We start from the raw sequence: 26,006 nt of genomic DNA, 5'->3' as shown, positions 1-26,006 counted from the left end.
AAAGAGGTGGTATGAACATTGTACAGGGATTTAGTGAGGGTCACATCTCGAATATTGTGTGCAGTTCTGATCACCATAACTTAGGAAGGATATAGATACCACAGAGAGGGTTCAGCGCAGGACTACAAGATTGATTCCGGGCCTAGTTAGACTCAGCCATGAGGAGCGGATGAAGGAGACAGGGCTTTATACAGTAGAAAGGAGGCGGTTACGAGGAGACATGATAGAGATGTTTAAGATCATGAAAGGTCGAGATAAAATAAGTGAAGATGAATTATTTAACAGAGTCGACAGTGCTCGGACCAGGGGCCATAGCCTGAGAGTAAAGAAGAGGAGAGTTAAGAAGGTTGTAAGGTAGGGGACATTTACTCAGAGAGTAGTTAATGCAAGGAATGGTCTCTCTGGAAAGGTAGTGGCAACAGAAAAAGTAGATAAGTTTAAATTAGAATGAGATAGGGACCTGGAAGTTATGGAGATGGAGGGGTATGGGGATGTTGATAAGTCTTTTAGGTCGTTTGAGCATTGATGGACGATTGTGTACGGAGTGTTGTTGGTGTGGGTCTTGCCAAGGGGGGGTTGTGTGGTTGATGTTGTGTGTCTTAAACCAAGCCCATGACCCCTTCCCTGAGGGGAAGAAAAAAAATGCTAAAACTTCCACCAAAAAATAAAGTAAATAAAACAAACGTATACAATGAGAGAGAAACGCCGAATTTTGTTCCCGTTTTGCAACGTCAAATCAGGAAGTATCCTGTTGAAAATAGGCAAATATTGAAGGTGCTATCGGCAAGGTGGCTAGATGTACTTTTCGTGATGAACTCACTATTATCAATTGTGAATTTTGGGGGTGAAAATTGGCAGGACACACCCAATGCGCTAAAGAAGGAAGTAAAACTGTTACCACTTTCATTGAATAAGAAAGTCAAACGCCAAAATCGGTATGGAAAAATTAATCGCATGGAAGATGCAGTTCCTGAAATTGGACAGCAGGCGGACGTTTCAGCTTTGAGCAAAAACGTGTGTAAGATGCGTCACAACAGCTCCATCAATCATGTTCCGAGGTACATTCGTGCTGCATAGCTAATGCGGTGCACATTAACGATGGAAAACCACAATAATTAATCGTTCTCTCGGCTCTCATTTGCTTATTATTGATCGTAGAAATACAACTGAGCACTTTTTGAACTCAGCGCATCATGCCGCACACGGTGATATTCATTTTGCATTCGATCCAATCACTTATCGATCCTATATTGATGTTAGTACGTGGTACCCTCTTAAAACGCAAAGTCTTCGGAAATTATTCATCGTCCTGTTGATTTTTTGTGAACCAAGTAACCCACTCGCACTCTGGAATGATCATAAAGCTGTGTTAGCAGAGGATTTTTTCCAGCCACAACGTTCATGTTGACGAAGACCGGGCAGGCGAAATGTACAATCTTTGCTTGATGGAAATAGAAGACCACATCCTCGCACAAGGAGGTCAAACTCTGGATAACTACAACTTTCCTGTGGGAATCCTGTCATTGACTGTACAACGGCGAGCGACGTACTTCGCACGAGCAAGCCATCTGATCATGAATGGGCATGGCGATACAGGTAAAAGAAAATGAACAGGCAGCCAGCACGGCAGCTATACACTTCGAACAACAGCAAGCCATCTGATCTTGAATAGGTGTGGGGATACTGGATATAGCATGTGGACAGCCAGCGAGCTCGAAAGCAAATTACTTCGAACACCAGTAAGCCATGTGTGGCTGCTGGTTGCATCATTGGTTGGGACGCGGCTATGCCGCTGATGCAGTGTCCCCCTTGCCAGTACACTGGTGCTCATTTTGCCGACCTTCGAAGGATGACAGGCTGAGTCAACCTCCTGGTGTATTTTAATTCAACGGCCCAACGGGGCTTAAACTCAGGACCCTAGGATCCCAAGCCGCCACCGTAACCACTAAGCCAACACCAGGCTATATTTCTGAGAAGTGACGTCCTTGTTTCACTTCCCACAAACAAGTTCCTATCTCAAACTGTAGAGGACATTCAATGTTTTGTATGTGAACGAAGCAATCATTTACAAAAGCATGTTTTCACTGCGGATGAATAGGCTGTCAGATAAAGACATGGTAGTGCTCACAAATGGCAGACACCCAGATTTATTAATGGGGTTATTGTTCCATGGAGAATCATTTACAGGCACAACTAATGGACACATTTTTTCTTTCACATGTACTTTGTGTAGGAATGTTGACCTGATGATGCATATTTGGTGATTGGGTTCGAAAAACGAGTGGCAATAAGAGTTTATTAACTTATAGCTGGTTGCAGTTCTATTTCGGACACATTAATAACGGCCCCCTGAACACCATAAACATAATATTTTTCACCACAGTTTAAACATTCCTCATTGTTGTAGTTCTATTTTGAAGAACATAAATCATCAACCTGTTATGTCCTTTTCTGAACAGGACGAGATGAACTTTTGGAGGAGATTCAAAGTTTCAAACCAGAAGCTGAGAATATAAAAGCTGCCACATTCCTTATGCTGGGCATATCGGATCGGGCGAATTCAGCTTCGTGAACTCAATCAACACGGTTTTTGCAGGACGCCTTCGCCTGAGTGTCCTCTCTTTCTGGAGAGCAGGAAGTTTCACCTTGAAGGTAGTGTTCTGATTCAATCCAATGTGTATTGATCTCCTATCTCAGAATGCAATGTACCACGAAGCAGTTGCAGTCTTCCCACTGCTATTCTCACGTTGTTACCCCCACCGCCGAAGATGGGCAAAAGTTATGTTTTCACCCCAGTCTGTTTGTCGATCAGCAGGATATCTCAAAAGGTTGTTGAGGGATTCGGCCAAATTTGGTTGACAGGTTGGGTGTGTGACGAGGATGAATTCGTTGGATTTTGGTGAAGATCTGGATCCGTTTCGGACACGACAATTTCGAAGAGATTCATCACCATTGAGAGATTGGGTCAAAAACGATATATAACAAGTCTGGAGACAGCAATGGTTCACGAGCGGTATTTGACGATGTAGATTGTTTCAGAAGTCAAGGATGAGACAATGTGATAATTTTTGACCAAGTTATAAAAATGATCAACATGATGTGGTACGGGTGACAGGTTTTTCACTGCAAAATGTCGAAAACCCGGTTTCGTTCAACAACTTTCAAAATTTGACCTTTGCATAACCTTTACAGGTCACAAAACAATGTTGTAGACATTAAAATAAGGAAACAGGATACGTGCTATAGCTTATTGGACTTTGTTCATCGAAGATGGTCGAAAACCCGGTTGGATTCCCACAACTTTGAAAATTTGACCTTTGTGAACTTTAAAGGTCAAAGGTCAAGGATTATGATCTTTGGTGCAAAACTTCCTCTGGAACATTCCAGAAACAATATAACGTCATATGCGATATGGCATTTCGCACTCTTCGGATTATCCATACTTTGATGAAATCAGCGTAAAAACAAACTTGAAAGGGGCGCCATGGGCAAGGTGTTCGAGATTGAGCAAAATGGTTTCGAGACTTTAGATGGAGAATGACCTCAAGATTATGCATAAAAAATATTGTCATCCCCGCTCTCAAAGTTTGGGCGGTCGTATTATTTTTATGTCAAAATTTGCAATTTTCTAAGTTTGTGACATTGGGATGAAAATGAAAAATCGAGCTCCGTGGGGCTATGCAGGTGCCATTGGACTAACCAAATACCGAAAACCCCTGCCAGATTCGACAAACCCCCTCAGAGTAGATGGATTTTTATGTCAAATTTCGCAATTTTCTAACTCTGTGACCTTGTGACCTTGACCTTGGGACGAAAATGAAAAATCGAGCTCTGTGGGTCTATGCAGGTGCCATTGGGCAAACCAAGTACCGAAACTCCTGCCAGATTCGACAAACCCCCTCGGAGAAGATGGATTTTAATGTCAAATTTCACAATTTTCTAAGTTCGTGACCTTGTGACCTTGCCTTGGGGCAAAAATGAAAAATCAGCTCCGTGGGGCTATGCAGGTGCCATTGAGCTAACCAAATACCGAAACCCCTGCCAGATTCGACAAACCCCCTCAGAGTAGATGGATTTTTATGTCAAATTTCGCAATTTTCTAACTCTGCGACCTTGTGACCTTGACCTTGGGACGAAAATGAAAAATTGAGCTCCGTGGGGCTATGCAGGTGCCATTGGGCTAACCACATTCCGAAACCCCAGCCAGATTCGACAAACCCCCTCGGAGAAGATGGATTTTTATGTCAAATTTCACAATTTTCTAAGTTCGTGACCTTGTGACCTTGCCTTGGGGCAAAAATGAAAAATCAGCTCCGTGGGGCTATGCAGGTGCCATTGAGCTAACCAAATACCGAAACCCCTGCCAGATTCTACAAACGCCCTCAGAGAAGATGGATTTTTATGTAAAAATTCGCAATTCTCTAAGTTCGTGACCTTGTGACCTTGACCTTGGGACGAAAATGAAAAATCGAGCTCTGTGGGTCTATGCAGGTGCCATTGGGCAAACCAAGTACCGAAACTCCTGCCAGATTCGACAAACCCCCTCGGAGAAGATGCAATTTGAAATCAGCTACCCCTAAAAACACATGTTTTTTGGGCGTGGCTCCGCCCATAATGGGCGGACCACGCCCATTCTCAGGTAAACACAACGAGATCATGTTATAAACCTCCCACGAAAATTTTATCAGGATCAGATCAAAACCCACGGAGCTATGCTGGGGACAGTTAGACAGACAGACAGACAGACAGACAGACACACACCAATAACGAATATAGTGGTCACTTACTGACTCGTGAACCAATTAAAATCAATGCAAATCAAATGAAAGACCAAATCGGTACAGTCCTGCATTGGAGTAATCAGAAGGAACCCGAACAAGCAAAAAGCAAAGATGAAGTCATCAGGAGGAACCTGGATAGGATTCACATTTCAGCTGCTACTCCTCTCCCCTCAAACTCATCCATGCACAGCCAAGTGAGCCTTTTAAAAAACATCAAAAATTAAATAATTCTGGTTGCCAGACCATGTGGCCGATCAAGTTGAAATTTAAAACATGCATTCTCCATCACGAGTGGATCATAATTGTGAAGTTTCACATCGATTACTTCAGCGGTTCCAGAGAAAACATTTAAAAAATATATTTTTCTTCAATCAATTATTCCTGTAAAAACTTGTACACTGAAGGCTTGGGGAACATTTATGTGAAGTTTCCCCTCGATCTGTCCAGCCTTTCTGGAGAAGAAGATTTTATAGGTTTTACGGTAAATCCAACATGGCTACCAACCCATGTGACCAATGACATCATGTGTAAACATTTTGTTCCTCATGGGTAGGCAGTCATACATGTAAAGTTTCGGCTCGATCTATTCAGCCACTTCAGAGAAGAGGATTTTTGAAGGTTTTTTGTTGTTTTTTAAAAAACAATATGGCTGCTAAATCATGTGACCGATGATGTCATCAAAAACTTTTATGTGGAACATTTTATCCTGAGATGGCCCTCAAAAATTTTCATACTGATCAGATGTAATGTTCTCCACATGCAATTATGACGTCATCAAAAAAAATCAAGCTTCTTCCCCGTGAGGAGGACTTACCTTGTGCCAAGTTTCAAGTTTTTTTTTCCCTTCGTGCTGTTTCAGAGATACAGAAGTCCAAAGTTTTTCCATTTTTCCAACATGGCTGCCACACCCCATGACCTATGACATCATAATTATCATTAAAACATTTTACATGAGTCGTCACACCGATGGTGAAAATTTCGTTTCAATCTGACAAGCAGTTGCAGAGAAAAACAATAAAATTATGTGTGGGCAGATAGACAGACAGACAGACAAACAAACACGAAAAAGACGTCGTGCAGAGCACGATACTTACAAAATCCACCCCCTCTCCAAAGGTTACCATGGATACATCAAGTTGTCCATGTCATTGAGATTTAAATTGACAATCTTAATCAAGACTCAGGTCAATTGGATGAAAATTGATTCTTTTTCAGATTGAAATTGATTTTAGAAGTTTGAACTTTTGTTGGCCTTTGACCTCTTGACATTAAAAATAGTTGTATTCCAAATTCAGTGATGCACTATGTAATTGCTGCCTAATTTTCAGGTTAATCGGATAAAAATTTACGATTTTTCAGATGAAAATTGATTATTTTTGAAGTTTCACCTTGAGTCGACCTTTTGACCTCAAATACTTGCTTTCCCAATTCAGTGATAGACTACGCAATTGATGTTTAATCCCCAAGTTAATAGGATGTAAAATGATGATTTTTCAATTGAAAATTGATTATTTTAGATGTTTGCCCTCGAGTTGACCTTTTTATCTAAAAATAGTTCATTTACCAATTTCGTGACGCACGATGAAATTGATGTTTAATTTTCAAGTTAATAGGATGTAAAATGACGATTTTAGAAATTAGACGCGAAGATGATCTTTGACCTCAAAATCAATAGGCTTCTCGGTTGAGACTACCTCCACAACTTGGGAAAGTTCCGTGACGATTGGTTTAGAATTGTGACCTGTAGGCGATTGACAGACAGACAGACAGACAGACAGACAGACAGACAGACAAACAGACAAACAGACAGAACAAAATCGACTGACCAATGTACTTGGAAAATCTTCCATTTTGCAAGTAACAAACGGACCCAAATGCAATATCCTCCCCTTCGTCAAGGGTAACAAGACTGAGAATTGTTTTGCAATACCTATCCCCTACCAACGTGATATTTACTGTCAAAAAAGGGAAAAACTGAAAAATTGATGAAACTCTCTGAAACTCAAACTTTTTCTGTAACTTATCATAATAAAGCCATGTACCAAGTTTCAGTTGAATATGTTAAAGGGTATGGGGAAAAGGTCGAAAAAAATCACAGGTGGGACGGACAGATGGACAGACGGAGAGCAAACCTATAGTCCCCTCCGGTGAAACCGGTAGGGGACTAATAAGTACAAACTTCACAAACAGCAATGCAGCTATCCATTAACTCATGACTCTCAACATGGGAAATCGGTTCACACATTAAACCCAGCCGGTTCTCACTGGGTAAAAGGTTGGCAGCGAACGCCATTGGTCTTGTCAAAGTCCGGAGGGTGCACTCAAATAGTGAAACCGACACAGGCAGTCGTACCATAGTCCTCAGAATGTGAATCCCTGAATCATCGAAGCATAGAGGAGAACTGATTCGGCTGTGAGAGCCATACCACTGGAAATGAAGATGGGAATGGGTAAGATAAACAAATAGAGATTACGTGATCCAAGGAGCAATCTTGGATCGTGTCACACAGTGGAAGGATTTGGGGTGGTTATTGATACAGGGGTAAACAGAGAGGGCAGTACCCAATGGCCAAGGCAACAAGCAGCAACACATCAACCTGTACGTACACCTCGTATTGTGGGAGTGGCAGTAGAAACGAGCACAGTTATGATGGGTACACAGGCCATTAACCAACCCAGATAGCAGAACGACATTGGGCCATATGTGGGCTAACGTTGGCAATAGATCGGAAAGGTAGGAACGGTCACAAGCGGATTTCCAACATCAGTCCAACGTTGGCAATGAGGTATAAAAGCCATCCGACGTTGGCCCAACGTCGGTGTACCATTTGGGAAGTGACCAATGTTATGGTCTTGTAACGTGACCGTCATGTTATGGGCAACCACTGAACTAAGTGACTACTACACATGGAAAGAAAAACACAACCGCCCGGTTTGACGTCCCTATTCTATAGCGTGCTTCTGGATGTATCGCATTGCCCCCTGCTGGCATTTTCATCATGGAATCTCCCATCAGGAATCAAATTCAGTGTGAACAGCTCAGTGCAGCAAGTCAATACAACCGAGGCTATCCTGCCCCTACCTCCAAGTATGCCACAAATAATCCAATGCCTGAGATTATGAGATTTGATTGGAAATACAGATCAGAATACTCATACAAATGGACAAAGCAACGATCAATAACCGAGATGATGAACAAAATGATTATGCTGCGTTTTACTATTTTCGATTTTGTAATGTTTTACCTTAACAACACAACTTCTCCCGTACACCTCCATAGGGTCACCATGCTCCGTGTGTGCTGCTTCCGTGGAGGTAGTCGTGGTGCAGAGTCTGCACACTACCTTGCTCAGGTCAGTCAACGCTTTGTAAGGAACTATCAAACATGACTGAACATCAAACATCAGTGAAATTCAAAGACATTCAAGATCTAAAAACGATAAGGATTGAAGACATGAATGTATAACATCCAACATATTGAAAACAGCTGAGAACCAACCAGTCCCTGAGATCTGTTTCAGCCTGACATGGTATACATAGCAGACAGACATGAACATAAAATATAACCTGATTAATAAGTAATTATAATTCCTGCCATCTTCCTCATCCCTGTCTGCACTGCTGCAGAAACACATCTCAACCACTTCCCGTAATCGCTTCCTCTGCTCACTCACCCAAGGAGCTCGTCACCTGAATCCGCCACAATATCATCCCTTCTCATTTGCACCCAGGGGTGGCTTTTTCACCAATCAAAATTCCCACATTTCTGCCACAATTTCTGCCAAACGTCGGCTTTCGTCCATCACTCCGCCTCACCAAACGTCCACCCAGTCCGAAATGGGCCCTGATGTCGAGAGCAAGCTTGACATGCTCATTGAGAGAAAAAGAGATAACAGGTAATACAAGTAAAAAAATATTAATCATCATTACAATGATTTTTGTAATCACCGTACCTCATATGCAAACCACAATGTCAAACTCGGTGATGCCAATGATAGTTCTTGTTCTGTCAAGTTAAATAATTGTTGGATGTTCAGTGGAGTGTACTTTCCCTCTGAGCAAAAATTTAAATGTAGTTACCAATTCTATAAAATGTAAGGTAATTATCAATTTTTGTTTCCAAACATTCAGATAAGTCACAAATCTGTGAGGATAGCTCAAGGTTGATATGAACTTTATTTATTGTAGAAACGTGTTGAAAATCAAGGCTGGAGAGTTCACTGAACAGCTTTCCCTGTGCAATCTTGGGAAACATACACAAGGAGGCGTCTGCGAGCGGCAAATTTGATTGGTTGTGATGATATAAAATTCTGTGATATTTTGTCGAAGGACAGCAAAACAGCAGGACTTTGAAAAAGTATCAAAAAGTCGATTTGGGTTCGAGTGTTCAAATCTATAATTCAATTGAAATAAAATAACATTTTAAAAAGCTGTGGAAATATAAAATGGGGAAGTTTACCGCCGTTGAGGCAGCTTCTTTTACACTACCTTATTTAACACGTTACATTAGGTATTTGTGCCTGTTGCTTGTGTCCTTTATGACATCTTTAAAAACAGTAAATTTCCTGTTTGGAATGATTTTCAATTTGGTTTCACTGTGAGGCAGACAGAGTTTATATATATATATATATATATATATATATATATATATATATATATATATATATATATATATATATATACATACATACATATACATATAATCTCACTTCTCTGTGCATGGACGATCAGGAAAAATTCAGCGCCATAGTAGTGCAAAACTACATGTTTGTTTTCTGATTCATGTTCAAAATACATTCAATTAAAATGAAGCTGTTCCTCAATCATAAACTGACGTTTGTAGACAGACAGACAGAAGTGAACCAATTGCTTATAACCCCGCTTTTCACTTCGCATGCGTGGGGTAACAATAGTTAAATGCTGAAATTTTGTGCAAAGATATTGTCCACCTGGAGCGAGTTATGTCGGAAGTGACATCAATGAGTCAAAATAATTATGGGGGGAGGAGGAAAACCCCGAAGATGGTGGAAACAACGTTATGTGTGCTGTGGAATGGAAGTGCATCGTGAACATTTCAGTGATACATATTTTGATGATGCACATCTTTCACAGTTAGTTGTGCATTCATTTGAAATTGGACAGTGCGTTAAAAAATAGCTCAGTGAGTGATCTTGAACATTTTCATGTGCAACCAACTGCTGTCACTCAAACATCAAAAAACGCTGAATTATATACATTTTTTGAGAACCAACAAATAACGATAAGTGAACTGTGACAGAAGAGCTGGATGTAAATGTGGGAGTGGAGGAAATGATCAATTACTTTTTACTCTGGGATTCAATAAGTTCAGTACTAAGTTTCGACCTCAACTCGACCAGACGTCAAAGGGTGTAGGTAATCTTGCGATGATGGGTTGGGAAGTTAAAAATCATTCCCCAGACACTCTAGATTGTCACCTTGTGATTTTCATCTCTCTGGATTGTTGAAAGAACATCTCCATTGAATTAAGTAAATGAACATAGAAGATGTCGAAGATGCACACCCATCCCAACGATTTCTATGCAAGTGGTTTCAAGGCAGGACCACCTCCACGGCACAAGTATATACTGTATGTGTAGCAAGGGGATACCTTGAAATTAACTTCCCAACACTTGAAAGTTTTCTTGGAAAAATGTCCACGTCGACAACTACAGTCGTTTTATATCTCCAACAGAGTATAACGGTGCCATATATTTTCTCCAAAGCCAAGAAGGTACATCGGTTTGAGTATCTACCTCTGTCTGTAACAATCAATACGTACAGGGGTAAACCAAATCTGTAACTGTAAAAGAAACGTTTTGTTTTCTTCCATCACAAGTGTTCATGCAGAGAGTGAGGAACATAGTGAGCTGTGTCCAGTCAACTCCTACACAGAATGGGACCCCCTTGAGGAGGTGATTGTGGGGTGTGCAGAAAATGCCTGTGTGCCACCATTTACTGTCGAGGTGAAGGTAAGCTCAACGGATTCACAAGTACCAAACTGCATTTCAAAATCAGCTTGTGGTTTGATGATGATCAAATGCGGTCACTTACATGATATTTGTATCACCTTATTTTAACCCCCTCTGCTTCATCTAATGTTCCTTTGAGTTAATCTCTCTCCCAAGGCGAATACCTCTCAGAATGACTGGAACTTCTTCAAAGAGAATGGTGGAAAACCATTCCCAAAAGAACACTTAAAGCTTGTAGTTGCTCAGATCTCTGAACTCTGTCGCGTGCTTGAGGGTGAGGGAGTGACGGTTCGCCGTCCTGACATCATAGACTGGAGCAAGCCCTACAGCACACCTGACTTCAAGTCCACTGGTGATTAAAAAATAAAAAACAGAAGCAATGAGTGGGACATATAGAAGTCGAAAGTGTATTTTGAACAAATCAGGTGAGGTTTGATATATAGTATTCGACAAACAGAACAGCAAAACGCAAGAAACATATCATAATGGATTGACATGTTTCCTTTATAACTTGCATGTAAAATAAGAGATTTCCTCAATGGATATTGCTTCCCAGTGCAAGAACAGGTGAACAGGTGTCAACCTTGTGAAAACCCCGTTTGGCTACTTTCAGCAATATTGCAGTGAGGGACTCATTATAATTTTATAATAGTTGATAATTTGGACAATGTCATCTCTGTTCTGCAGGCCTCTATGCTGCTATGCCTCGAGACATCTTGCTTGTGGTTGGCGATGAGATCATCGAGGCCCCAATGGCATGGCGCTCACGCTTCTTTGAGTACCGTGCTTACCGCCCACTGCTTCGCGAGTACTTCCGCCGTGGTGCTCGTTGGACAACTGCACCAAAACCCCTCATGCAGGATGAACTCTATAATAATACTGTAATTATTCTTTGTACTGTAAATACTCCAATACTGTACTGCAAGTCGATTTTGGTGAAGATCCGAATCTGGATCTGGATACAAGGTTTATTCAATTTCTAAGTTAATATTCACCATTAAGAGATTGGGCTAAAAACGATATATAGCATGATATTTCAAAAATTAATTGGGCCCGATATGTTCTCGTGGATCAGGCATTAAGTGGCGCAGGTATGCGCTCCACCAGATGCCTTTCTCAATTTTTTAAGTGTCTACATCACAATACATTTCAACAAAGAATATACAAATAATTTAATGCTTCTTTTACAAAACATACTTTGTATTTGAATTGAAAAAAAAAAACAATCCAATTTTCTGGCACATGATGTCACCACAGTCCACACTTTTAAGGGCGGACGTCCAGTTCAAGAGCCACACACTCAGAGCAGGAGAGTTATAGTTAGTTTATAGGAGAGTTATAGTTTTAGTTATAGTTTTAGAGAGTTATAGTTGGTTTTCTTGGACAACTGGATAATTATGAACACAAATGATGAAAAAATATTTGAGAAATGGCCTTCTGTCCTCGGGCTGTCATTGCTCGTACCCTAGTGGCAGCCACCTCAATCTGCAACTTAAACTTGTAAATACTGTAAATAACACATATACAGCTGTGTGCTGTGTCAATGATTACTTCTGTGTTGATCTCTCTTTTGCAATGGTTCCCCAAATTTGTTTAGCACCAGCACCACAAAAGGTTAATCTAGCTCTGTGTAACAAGGGTATATTTCTGAACATTTCATTGGCTGTTGTATCATTTTGAATCTGACTTTGGCAGCTATTTTTACTAATATAACGAACTTAAACGAGGCACCTCTCTTAATTGCTTGCTTCTCTTTCCAAGTGGCTTGGCACGTGACTTGCAAAGTGGCTGATACGGAATGGCTGGGTTGGTAAGCGACAGCAAGCTACTTGCTAAAGGAACACACCCCAGGATGGTGAAGCTTATGGAACAATTGTTTTTCATTAAGTTGAGAGGAGTCTCACATTTTCCACCAGTCTGACATGCTATTGTCCTCTGTTTTTAAACACAATTAGTTGCTTCATTTATTTCACATATGTAACTAGAACGGCACTCAGTAGAACACATATACCTCCACCAGGTTGAACAGTTTACGTTTTGTGTTCCCATTTATAGGCCGGATCTGCATCTGGACTTGAACCATATTTAACCGGCTTGTTCTTGTCACCTCCCCAACGCATCCACCAAGTTTTGTCATAACCCGGCCACAACCTTTTGAGATATCGTTCAATATATCGTTGCGGCATTGTCCCTCAATGGTGAAGAATCATTTACAAAATTATCGTATCCGCATTTGGATCAAGGTCTTCACTAACATTGACTCAATTTGTCCCCATCACACACCCAACCTTTCCACCAAGTTTCGTCCGAATCTGTTGTTTGTTGGGTCACCGAAATAGGTGACCCTGATTGTCAGTAATTCTGTCTGTTTGTTTGGATGTTTGTTCGTTTGTCATCAGCATAATTGGTAGTAAATTCGTGGGCGGATTTTGACCAAACTCGGTTGGTAGGTACATCTTATGACCTAGTGCTTTGGAAATTGTGATGGTTGCTAGGGACGCTTTGGTTCCCCAGCAACAACTGAAAAACCATCAAAATCGGTTCCGTTCATGCGAAATCAATTCCAAAAGCCATTATCCCACGTAGGGTTATGAAATTTGGCACGAATGATGTACTGGTGATGCTCTATTAAATATGTTCCGGTTTTGTGATATATGGAATACTTTACCCGCAGCGCCCCCTACAATTAGGGTATGCGTGGAAAATGTCCAAAATTGAAGTCCCCCTAGCGACCAGGTGATTGTATCGATACGAATGAAACTTTGCAGGTTCATGGTACTCAATGAGTACTACAACTTTGTCTCAGGACATATTGACCGATTTTGCTTTGGTCAGGGGATCAAAGGTCAATTAGTGCAAAAATCGATAATATGAGAGAGCTGGAGGTGCCTTCGCGCCAAATGCTACTCCTCCTAGGGTTACTGTCGGATGGTCATGAAAATTTACACTAATCATCTGGAATACATTGTGCACAAATGATCGAGCCGGATTTTCGATTTAGATCTTTGTTCACCCACAGCACCCCCTCGAACTTTGGGGATTTCCGATTTCAAACCGCATTTTCAGTACTTTTCATTCAAATGGATACCGAGTAGTTATCAGGAGATGGAACTGGATGAGATTTGATGTGCATAATCTTCAGGTGATTCCCTATCCGCTATATGACATCCATTTTGCTCTATATCTTATAGTTTCCATGCTGGGCGACCCATCACCGCCTACCGGCTTTGTGTTTGTTTGTCCGTCTGTGAGCAGGATATCTGAAAAATTTGTGGACGGATTCAGACAAAACCTGGTGGAGAGGTTGAGAGTGTGACAAGAATGAAATGATTCGATTTTGGTGAAGATCTGGATATGGATACTCGAATTTTTAAGAGATTCTTCACCATTGAGAGATACGGTTAAAAACATTATTCAGTGCAGCACCATATCTCAAAAAATTGGGGGCGGATTTGGAATAAACTTGGTGGACCGGTTGGTTGGGTGTGTGACGAGGACAAATTGATTATATTTTTGGTGAAGATCTGAATCCTGATCTGGATACGAGTTTAAACAAGGACAAATGTGTCCAAGAGCAGCGTCCTTAAGGTTTTATCGGCTAAAAAAAAAAAAACAACTTCCGATATTTCGTCACGTGCCTTGATGAAGCCAATCGCGGGACCCGTCATAATGTATTTACGTATTTACGATATATAGTGTATTTACGAAATTACAATACGATAAATGTAATAACTTTTAAATATTAACGAGAACTTTTCGAAACATTAAAGCAAATGTCCGAATATATTTAAAAGTTCATGATAGACACTCTCAAAAGGCACCGTCAATGTTTGGGAGCTAGACTGTGTCAAATGCCTGAGATCAAGGGCCACCATCCCTTGTTTGGAGAGCAGCATGTCCAGCATGAACTGGCCTGATCTGTATCCAATCTGATGATCGTCTGCGATCATGCAGTTGGAGAAAATGAATGATTTGTTGTCAACTGAAGTAATATTGGAAGTAGGCTAATGGTCCTGTAGTTAAGAGTATCTGCTTTTGCTCCGTCCAATCCTTCTCCACCCCAGAGACTGTGGTTTTATTCATGTTCATCAGCATAGAATCTGCAAAAAAGAAATCGCTGTACTGTATAATTATCCTAGTTTTAATGTTTCACACATTTATGCTTGTTTGTGTCTCCATGGATTTCTCAGCCACCGAGACATTTAGTCTTTCTCCTCCACTCCACCTAAGGACTATCCCGTGTTCTCCGTCGAGGATAAGAATGCACTCATTGCAAAAGGCCACTTCGTTACAACGGAACACGAGCCCTGCTTTGACGCGGCAGATTTCATTCGAGCCGGAAGGGATATATTTGTGCAAAGAAGCCATGTATGATGACGTAATTGCTTTTATTACATCGCCATTCATATTGATAATGTAATCCTCATTTGTCAATCATTTCCTTCTCATTACCAGCATCCCAACAGTGAATGTCAGAAGTAATAAAGCTTGGCACCATTTCGCTAGATGTAGGATTTGTATCATACATTTATCATTGGTTACAGGTCACAAACAACTCCGGGATCGAGTGGATGCGACGACACCTTGGGCCACGGTTCCGCGTGCATAAATTGTCCTTCCGTGACCCAAACCCAATGCACATCGATGCGACCTTCAACATCATTGGACCAGGGTTGGTGATTTCAAACCCTGATACACCTTGCAATCAGGTAAGATTAGAGATCCTGTGCATGATTTCAAGGATGTTCCATAGAGTATAGAGCAGCGACAAAACCATCTCTGTCCGTCACTTATTATTGCAGATTGACATGTTCAAGAAGGCTGGATGGAGAATCATAACACCTCCGGATCCACTGATCCCACATGGTGAGGTTGTTTTCCTGGTGAAGTGTCAAGATGATTCCAAAACCTAATTGTCAAAATGTTTTTAACAGCTCAATTCAAATATTTTTCTCAATTAGATACAAATTTCAGAGAATATTTTCAATTCATCCCATATCCTCAAATTATATCACCTTCCGATTTTGTTCCTCTGTCATTTCTTTCTCATCCAACACAGACCACCCACTTTGGATGTCCTCTCGCTGGCTCTCTATAAATGTGCTGATGCTTGATGAACATCGAGTGATCGTTGAGAAAGAGGAACAAACGACACAGAAGATGTTTGAGAAACTTGGTAGGTTCCTCACACTCTCACGATGTCTCTCCGAAAGGACTGTTTGGAACCCCATCCCCCATCTACTTTCTCAACAATTCTCTGGAAGAAGTCTTTTCTTTCAATCTTTTGGGTCTCACTATCTGCCATGACCTTTCCTGGGAAAGCCACATTTCAAACCTGGTCTCCAAAGCCAGTCGCCGACTGGGAATCCTTCGTCGTGCAAAGTCCTTCCTCGACCCACCTGAGCTCCTGACCACTTACAAAGCTTTCGTCCACAGCTTGATGGAGTACTGCTCTCCCCTCTGGGCTGGCGCTTCTGCCTCTCACGTTTCTCAGCTTCACACTGTGGAAACCAAGGCATTTAGGATCATTGGTATCTCCCACGATAAGGCTGAGTCTTTGGGCCTCTCACTCTCTCACTGCAGGCAGGTCGGTGGTCTTTTTGTCTTCTCCCGTCTCCTCTCCAATCTCGCCCCCCCCCCCACTGCTCTCTGTACAATTTGTCCCCACCATATTTCCGCAGGGCGCTCAGGTCCGTCAACAACCCCCTTCTGGTAAAACTACCAAAATCACGAATCACTGCTCACCTTCACTCTTTCATTCCTCTTTTTTCTCAACTTTGGAATAAACTCCCTCTCTCTATTCAATCCCATTCTTCCCTCCAGGCCTTCAAAACAGCTGTTCACCACCACCTCTTACCACGCCCATTCAAATCCTCGATCTTTTCTACCTCGTTAACCCACCCCAAACCCACCTCCTTCAAATTCCCTGTTTTCCTTCCTGAAAGTCCATGTTGTGTCCATCTTGTATACCCCATGTTCCCAACCCCATTCATCTCCCTTCCACAGATTTAATGTCTCTATTCCTCACTGTTTTATCCTTCCAATGCCCCTCTTATTTCATTCCCTCCTTGCTGTGCGTTGTGTGGTATCTATCATTTCTTGAAAGCGCGACTGTGTCGCTGATGCAGTGCCCCTCTTCCAGTGCACACTGGTACTCATTTTGCCGACCTCGGAAGGATGACAAGCTGAGTCAACCCCCTGGTGCATTTATTGAGCAGCCAACGGGACTTGAACTCAGGACCCTAGGATCCCAAGCCGCCACCCTCACCACGAAGCCAACACCAGGCTTTGCATACGAGCCTTGACAAGGTGTACAAAAAACAAACAAACAAACAAAAAATCAGTGTCTGATATTGTCCTTTCCAAGACTAATCATGCGTTTTGCTGCATGACCTCTGCCATTCAAACGAGGATGCACCATGGTAGAAATTTTGCCAGATGCTGATCAATTATATTTTGGTATCACATAATTGGTACTCCCTCGTAGAGACATCAGGATTAATTTCATCCTCACAGCCAACTGAGAACAGGCTTTCCAAAACATCGACATTAGTCTTGAGGAGTTTGAATATAATTCCATTTTGAGAACTAATTGATTAATAATTTTGGAACACAGGTGGATTTATCAGAACTCCTTGCTGATCTATACGAGCAGCAACACCACCACTAAACTTGCTGTAGTACACCAATTAAAGTTTTATAGCTTTGAATATTCGGTCTTCAGAAGAATTGAGGGGTCACCATTCATTCTTTGGAAGAGCAGAAGCAGCATGTCCAGAGTTGAGTGGCAGGATCGGAATTCAAACTGATAATCAAAGATCAGGCAGTTTGAAAACAAGAAATATTGAAAATGGCAGCCATGATGGCTTCCATGATCTTACTTGTAATTGAAAGTAAGAACACACCTAAAGCATTTCGGTAAACCATTTCGGTTCAGTAAACCATCTAACCAAATGTTCATGCCAAATTCAATCATCTTGCATCTGAGAAATCGTCACGACAAGGTTTCAGTGTCATCTGTATTGAAGATCACCGTGATGTCACCATCCCATCCCATCCCATCCCATCCCATCCCATCCCTTTCATGAATGTTGACCATTTGCCTTTCACTCTTTTCCCATGATATTATACTTCTCAGAAATCTCCCTCAAGCACTCATCATGTATCACACCAGTCCGATGAGTATAATGCCATTCATCATGTGTTTGATTAACAGCTGTGATTTGTACGATGGGGGAGTGGGGGGGGAGTGTGACCAATGCTCTCTTTTAACCCATTCATCCCACAGGAATAACCCCAATCCCTGTGTCTATCCGCTTTGCCAACTCCCTCGGTGGCGGATTCCACTGCTGGACATGTGACATCCGCAGGCGTGGGGGTTACGCTTCATACTTTGAATAAATGTTATTGTTTTTTTTAATCTTGACTATTTTTAGCCATTCTTTGTCAGGACGTAATTGTTTTCTTTAGTCACAAAATGTGATAACGTCATTGGATTTTTAATGATAATTATTTTCTTCATTGTGCTGTATCCCTCTTTTTCCTTCTGTTTGTGCCGAATCCATCTTCCCATTCTGATAACATTTTTATTACTCTGTTGTTACTCAAGATGGATTTTTCATAACTGCCTTTTGCCTCCCCATTATTTGTTATTGCATGTTATCTTCAAGGTGGATTGATCATGTTAATCGTACCTTTGAAAAAAAAAAAGATCTTTGTTGGGAATAAATAGCAGGAGTCCACAATATACTTTATGTTTTCATGCAGGATGGGTGGTGGAAGGTGGTGTGGGGATTGTGGGAGGAGGGGAAGTTGGGGGCATGGAGTAAATTGGGGAAGGAAGAGAAGTGTGGGGATCGGAAGGAAATGCAGATTGGAAGAGTGTAGGATATGTGAGAGGGAAGTGGCACGTCGGAGGCCTACATCAATTGAAGAGGAAGGGGACAACACAAAGTCCGGTTTTTACATGTTATAAAGAGATGTAAGCCTGGTGTTGACTTGGTGGTTTGGGTGGCTTGCTTGAGATCCTGGGGTCCTGAGTTTGAGCCCCGTTTGCTGCTGAATTAACACCAGGTGGGGTTGACTCAGCCTGTCATCCTTCCGAGGTCGGCGAAATGAGTACCGGTGTACTGGTCCCAGTGTGTGCCCCGGTGAGAAGAGGTAAACCGTATCCCTACGCGTCATAAGAGACGACTCAATGGTTGGCGTCAGGAAGGACATCCAGCTATAAAAAAATGTATTACCTCAAAAGGGGAACCATGATTGTCATGGGGCCCACAAGGCTCACCCCTGTTCTCGCAGAGAAAAAATGGTCTTAAAATACGTGTGTGTGTGTGTGTGTGTGTGTGTGTGTGTGTGTGTGTGTGTGTGTGTGTGTGTGTGTGTTCACGTTATAAAGAGATGATGACAAAGCAACATACCTCAACAGAAGACAATGACAAAATTATTACCTCCACCACTGAAGGTGGATGGAGGTTCTGTTTTCACCCCTGTCCATTTGTTTGTTTGTTAAGAAAATATCTCAAAGTTATCAACAGATTTGGACGAAATTTTGCAGAGAGCTTGGGTATGTGACAAGGACGAAATTATTAGATTTTGGTGAAAATCAGAATGAGAATCTGGATCCGAGAATTTTAAAAGTGATTCTTCACCATTGAGTGATGGGGCGAAAACGACAAAGGATATCTCAAAAAGTTGTGGACTGATTCAGACGAAACTTGCTGGTCAAGTTGGGTGTGTAAAAAGGAAGAATTGATTCGATTTTGGTGAAGATCCAAATCCTAGAATCTCTACCATTGAGTGATCGGGCTAAAACGATATATAGCACGATATTTCAATAAATTATATTCAACAGAGTAGATAGTGATAGGACCAGGGGCCATAGATTGAGAGTAAAGAAGAGGAGAGTTAAGACAGTAGGAAGGCAGGGGACTTTTACTCAGAGAGTAGTGAATGCATGGAATTTTCTCCCTGGAAAGGTAGTGGTAGCAGAAACAGAAGATTAGCTTAAATTAGAATTAAATAGGTACCTGGAACTTATGAAGGTAGAGGGGTATGGGGATGTTGGCAGGACTTTTAGGTAGTTTCAACACTGATGAGTGATTGTGTGCATGTGTATGGAGTGCTGTTGGTGGGGGTCTCGTCAAGAGGTGTTGTGTAGTTGATGTGCGTTTTTTATCCAAGCCCACGCCCCCTCCCATGGGGGGAAAATACAAAAAAAACACTAAATTTAAATTTAAAAAAACATTTTCATTTTCTTCTTTTGATCTAGTGTTGATAGATTGGTGTGGTGTTGATGTGGCACAGACATGATGGGCTGAATGGCCTCCATTTGTGTCTAATTGCCCTCCACCTGTGTCTAATCTCCTTGTGTGTTTGCTTGATAAGAAAACAAATGCTTCACACATCTCAATTCGCTGTATTCCCATCTGAACTTCAGATTTCACTCATTCAACTCACCATCTCACACCGTGGGGAAGAGTTCGGAAGTTTGGGTTGAGGGTTCGGAGAGTCTCCATTTATTTATTCTGTACAGGCTTAGAAGAGGGCTTTAAAAATAAAAGGAAGAGTTGGAGAAGGATAAAGGGAGTATGGGAGGAAGCAGGAAAGAAGGAGGAAAAGTTTCTGCCATTTTAAGGATGTAAGAAATAGATATCTTTTCTTATCAACCCTTTCATATGCAAATACACGAGTCCTCGGGACACAAAACCATCAAACTGATCCGACCCACTTCCATGCTCAGCTTTGTTTTCCATCAACAGATGCCAAAGGAAGACATTATTCAGAAGATTTAAAAAAAAGAAAAAAAAGAGCCACTTGGCCGAGACCTCCATGTGCAGGCACGCACGCATGCACGCACACTTGGGGATATAAAAATGGCTGGCTGTAACAAAAATTTGCCAAACAATGACAATCTGTCAGAAAATTACTGAAGGGACACAAACCCATCGTAGGCTGAGGACGAAGTCTGTGCGGCCACAACGAGCAGCCAGAATGTGTGCTGAAAAGGATAATGACTGCACCTTCTCCAGTGAGAAAGGGGATCCCTGCCTCACGATAAGACTGAGCTCTACAACAAAGCTAAAAAGGTGTCACCTGTTCTTCAACCAACTACTACTAAGCTTCAGACAAATCGGCAAAGATTATCTCTCTCTTGCTTTCCATAAATGAAACTCGTTCACTTTGAATGCAAAGAGCATCAACAATCAGCACTGGTCCTTTTGAGTGCTGGGTTACTGACTCCCATTTCATGCTTCACCATTTGCACCTCTCTTTGCATAGTGCACTACATCCTCTACTCCGTTTTTCTTTCTCCCCCCTCCCCTCTCTTTTGTTGGGACCAATGTAAGCCTGCTGCCTTGCGTCAGCGAAAGACGACGAGGCTGACCCTACGCCTCCAAATAATATATATATCTATCTCTCTCTCTCTCTCTCTCTCTCTCTCTCTCTCTCTCTCTCTCTCTCTCTCTCTCTCTCTCTCTCTCTCTCTCTCTCTCTCTCTCTCTCTCTCTCTCTCTCTCTCTCTCTCTCTCACCTCATTTCCCCGGAATGAATGAGGCACCTGTGTTTGTAGTTCCTGTGATCAAGTGTCTGAGACTTGGTTTCTTTGCTCGGAGTTAGAGCTTTGTTTTGTGACTGTTTCCTTTGTATATATGATCCTTTTTGAGAAATGTTGGAAACCGTTTTCCAAACTGCACGATCATCTTCTTCCATTGGTTAAACATCGTTTGTGATTCGTGGCAGGGAGTTCAGCTATGCCCCTTCATTATGGTTAGATATGAGCCAACATTCCACTAACGGTATCGCTTGGCGTTTTGACTGATGGCAGTGGTGCGTTGGGAAGCACGGTCCATATCTGGGGTGATTACTTTGCCGGTAAGGTAAAGTGGGATTTGGATGCTGGATCCTACTTCCATTAAGTGTCTCAAACGGCGTCGGTGATTGCACAGTAACCCGTCGCTCCATGGAGTTACACAGGGTCCATCAGCTTCAGGGTCATCGGCTGGGAAGTGGGTCTGAGAACTCCCCTCGCAACCCCCACCAACCGTGAACCCGGAACAATACATTTGTGATTTTCTTTGCCTTGTACAGATACAGTTGTACAGTATTTTTTCACAACTGCAAAGTTGCAAGCATTGAGAGAATAAAAAGCAGAAAGACAGAAAGGTTCTGTGGTGAGAACGTGCGAAGCGACTGATGGGGCAGGATGTGGGAGGGGGAATGGTGTTTGTCGGAGAGGGGCGAGTGTTTTAGGAGGGGGTGTCCCGTGCACTTTTTTTGTATACCTTGTCGAGGCTCGTGTGAGAGCTAACTCACAACGCACAGCAAGGGGTCATGAGACAAGAGGGGCAGGAGTGGGAAGGACAAAACATTGGGGAACAGAGACATTAGATCTGTGGAAGGTAGAGGGATGGGGTGGGGAACATGGGGAATACAAGATGGACATTACAGGGACTTTCAGGAAGGAAAGCAGGAAATTTGAAGGAGGTGGGCTTGGGTGGATTAACGGGGGTAGAAAAGATCGAGGATTTGGATGGGGAATGATAAAAGGTGGTGAACAGCTGTTTTGAAGGCCTGGAGGGAAGAATGGGATTGAATAGAGTGAGGGAGTTTATTCCAAAGGCGGGGAAAAAGAGGAATGAAAAAGTGAAGGTGAGCAGTGATTCGTGATTTTGGTAGTTTTACCAGAAGGGGGTTGTTGGCAGACCTTGAGCACCCAGCAGAAATGTGGTGGAGACAAATCGCAGAGAGAGCGGGGGTGGGGGGGGGCTGGAGAGGAGACGGTAAAAGACAGAAAGACCACCGACCAGCCTGTGGTGAGAGAGTGAGATGCCCAAGGACTCAGCCTTATTGCGGGAGATGCCAATGATCCGAAATGCCTTGGTTTCCACAGCGGGACGCCGAGAAAGGTGGGAGGCAGGAGCACCAGCCCAGAGGGGAGAGCAGTACTCCATCAAGCTGTGGACGAAAGCTTTGTAAGTGGTCAGAAGCTCAGGTGGGCTGAGGAAGGACTTTGAACGACGGAGGATTCCCAGTCAGCGACTGGCTTTGGAGGCGAGGTTTGAAATGTGGCTTTCCCAGGAAAGGTCATGGCACAAAGAGACACAGAAGCTTGAAAGAAAGGACTTCTTCCAGAGGATTGTTGAGACAGTGGATGGGGGGGGGGGTTCTAAACGGTCCTTTCAGAGAGACATAGTGAGAGTGTGAGATTTGTCCGGATTCAAACACATGTTCCACGTGTTGGACCAGTTTGTGGTTTTATCCAAGCTGTGAGCGAAGAAGCTGCTGCATGCCGGTCTGAGGGATGACCGATGGTACAGCAGAGGGTGGAGTCATCAGCAAAGATATAAAGAGGATTTTCCAGAGTCGGAGAGATCATTGATGAAAACCAGAAAAAGAACAGGGCCCAGAATGCTACCTTGAGGAACTCCAGCCTGTACAGGAAGAGGAGATGAAAACTCCATTTCGGGCCATACGGTGACTGCGACAGGAGAGAAAGTCTGCGAGCCATGAGTGGAGATGGCCTTGGATACCATAGGAAGAGAGTTTGGTGAGCAGGGCAGGGTGCCAGACTGTGTCAAAAGCACGTGATATGTCCAGGGATACGGCTCGGTTTTCCTGTGTCTGGCATTGAGGACCTCCATCCATTGATGGGAGAGCAGAAGCAGCATATCCAGGGTAGAGTGACCTGGTCTGAAACCAAATTGATGATCGGAAATCAAGCCATTGGAGAAGAGGAAGGATTTAATGTCTGAAGCGCTGATGGATTCCATAACCTTGCTGATGATTGGGAGAAGGCTGATTGGTCTGTCGTTGCAGGGATCTGTTTTTGCACCTTTTTATGCAGGCCAGTGATGTTTGCTGATTTTCAAAGTTAATTAGTTAATTCTATTAATTTAGAACAGAACAATAGTTAACATTATTTTTCTTTATTAATGGGTTCATTTGGGGTATTCCATCTATCGTCAATCAGAAATTATACCTCTACAATTTATTGATAACTTGATTGGTTAATTTTATGAATTATGAGCAGAAAAATAGTTAACATTATTTTTCTTTATTAATTTCTGCAGAAGATATATAACTGATCTACAGTTTATTTTGAATAAGTTAATTGGTTAATTTTATTAATTTCGAGTTAATTTTGTGTATTCAAGCATCATGCTATCTTGTTATTATTGAAATGATCTGGGGTCTTTCAAGAAAGTGATTGAAAATTGTAGCTGGTCACTTAATTTTGAATAAGTTATGCTCGTTAACTTTATTACTGTGTACAATAAAATTTGTTAACGTGATTTATCTTTGTGATTGAAATGATCTTGGGAGATCCTTGAAAATTTTCATGGATGGAATCAGCATCACCGCAGGCTCTCATGCCGTTGCAGATCCTTTGTGTCATTGCAATCACCTAAAAAACATTCTTAATTCGGCTTTGAAATTTGGCATACATAATATATTATTGTCATTGCATTGGAAAATATTTCTACAAATTGTGGGTGTCATAATGTAATTACCTAAGTAATAGGTTAAGTCATTAACTTTATAACTAAGCTGAAAAAGGTTAGTTTACATTCAGTAATAACATACTAACATGCTTACAGTTGCTAACTGTTGTTGTTTATTGTCTTTTTTAGATTTTACTGTGTCAGTGCTTCCTGTCTGCCTTCGTGTCAGTGCAACTTGTCTGCTGTTGTGCTACTTGCGAGCTTTGTGGTATTAGCTTCTTTCCTTGGAGAGCTCAGGTGAGATACACCTTACAGCATTAATAATAATAATAAATATATTTCAGACTTTGGCTGATTGTTCTGTGTTTTGAGTGGCTCCAGGTGATAATATTATATTTTTCGCTCAATGGCTGAAATGCTTCGGAGCACATGACTTTTAATAATAATGGATCAGAGAAACAGTTAATCAGGATATACTGTATAATAAAGTATTTAAGGATTTTAACTTTTTGATGATTAAATATTCTGTTATACATACAATGTTAAAAGTTTTTTTTTTCTTTTTTTCAGGATTTTGTGTTGGTCTAACACAGAAGCTTCATTCATATCATTCATTCATTAGTTTTCCATTCATTGAGGAAGGCAACCTCGTGAAAAAGGCAAAACCTTCATTACATCATAAAAGGGTGAATTTTTCATCTCAGAGGAAGGCAACCTCGTGAAAAAGGCAAAACCTTCATATCCAAGGAAGCCCACCTCCAGATATAAAAAAGGTGTGACACTCATTCAAAGGAAGGCAACCTCATAAAAAAGCTCAAATTGAGCGAGAGAACTGCACTCTCGAGCCTAACCTTGCATTACTTGAATTAGCCATAAGGCGACAAACTTAAACTAGCCGTAAGGCAACAAATTTCAACTAGCGGTAAGGCAACAAACTTGCTGTAAGGAACAGTACCTTATACTACTCGAGACTGGCCTCTGGGAAACCACGTTATAGCTGTTGTACTATTTGAACTGTTGAATAAAGTGATAGAGTTTGCATTGACTAATAATTGACAAGTGTTCTTTTTGATACATTTGATATTTTGTTAAGAGGTCTATAAGTGAATCAAGGAATAATGAGACACCTGAAAAGAGAATGAAGCGAGTTGAAACAGTTAAGAGGTCAATGAGTGAATCAAGGAATAATGAGACTCCTGAAAAGAGAAGCAAGCGACTTGAAGCTGACAAGCATGCAAAAATTGACACAAGAAAGAAGGCGACACCTGAAAAGAGAACTAAGCGACTTGAAACTAATAATAGATGATTGAAAGAATCGAGAAAAAAATGAAACTGTAGATGAGAAATAACATAGACATGGAAAAGATAGAGCACATCATGGAAATTAACGATTTCTGGAAACATCAGAAGACCAGAATATACGCAGAAAAAAATAACAAACTTAGTCAAACAAAGAACAGAATCGATGAAACAGCATTGAAAAGAATACAAAGGATACGAAAGAATGCAGCGTCAATGAAAAATAGATGACGAAATAGGCGTGTTGACATACCATCACATAATGCTGTTTTTGAACAGTTCTTGAAGAAAGTTGGAGATTCCGGTGATTATGTTTGTTGTTCATGTCATCGTCTCATGTACAGAATGTCCGTGGTACAGTTGAAAGAAAACAAATACACAAAAGCTTCCAAAGAGTTGTTAGATAATGTGCTGGCTTTCAGAGCGAAGTCGTATGATAATCGTGAATTGATTTATAGAACATGTGATGATACTTTGAAGAGAGGAAAGAT

General features: G+C 41.6%; 2 protein-coding genes and 1 long non-coding RNA gene across 10 annotated transcripts in view; 2 read left to right on the top strand and 1 right to left on the bottom strand.

The window, feature by feature from the left end:
- Positions 1-8,166, bottom strand: part of LOC147010464 (uncharacterized) — a 95,568-nt gene extending 87,402 nt beyond the window's left edge. For 3 of the 7 annotated variants that reach the window (XR_015052395.1, XM_085859577.1, XM_085859578.1), the window contains exons 1-3: positions 8,027-8,166; positions 7,047-7,209; positions 5,596-5,697 (exon numbers count right to left, since the gene is read on the bottom strand). The gene's annotated coding sequence lies outside the window, so the exon portion shown is untranslated. Of the gene's footprint in view, positions 1-5,595; positions 5,698-5,875; positions 6,405-7,046; positions 7,282-8,026 lie in introns of those variants that run through there. The other 4 variants (XM_085859580.1, XM_085859581.1, XM_085859579.1 and 1 more) reach the window with 3 other exon arrangements.
- LOC147010465 (uncharacterized) lies at positions 1,210-2,593 on the top strand. The gene is made up of 2 exons (XR_015052396.1): positions 1,210-1,596; positions 2,460-2,593. It is a non-coding gene; the product is annotated as an uncharacterized LOC147010465 (long non-coding RNA).
- On the top strand, positions 2,586-25,268 carry LOC147010463 (glycine amidinotransferase, mitochondrial-like). Of its 2 annotated transcripts, XM_085859584.1 has the most exons (12): positions 2,586-2,652; positions 8,062-8,134; positions 8,409-8,677; positions 10,639-10,771; positions 10,928-11,123; positions 11,459-11,652; positions 15,002-15,139; positions 15,316-15,480; positions 15,574-15,637; positions 15,831-15,947; positions 24,406-24,513; positions 24,787-25,268. In XM_085859584.1, the coding sequence occupies exons 2-11, from the start codon at positions 8,069-8,071 to the stop codon at positions 24,489-24,491; spliced, it is 1,428 nt and encodes a 475-aa protein (XP_085715710.1). In that variant the 5' UTR covers positions 2,586-2,652; positions 8,062-8,068; the 3' UTR covers positions 24,492-24,513; positions 24,787-25,268. The 2 variants fall into 2 exon arrangements, with proteins under 2 accessions (XP_085715710.1, XP_085715709.1); XM_085859583.1 differs by lacking the exons at positions 24,406-24,513; positions 24,787-25,268 and adding an exon at positions 18,060-18,516.
- The last annotated feature ends 738 nt before the right edge of the window (positions 25,269-26,006 follow it).

This window comes from Eptatretus burgeri, chromosome 16 (genome assembly GCF_056783735.1).
Source record: "Eptatretus burgeri isolate ZD-2024b chromosome 16, Ebu_testis_v1, whole genome shotgun sequence".
NCBI lineage: Eukaryota > Metazoa > Chordata > Myxini > Myxiniformes > Myxinidae > Eptatretus > Eptatretus burgeri.
This window is presented reverse-complemented; position numbering and strand designations above follow the sequence as displayed.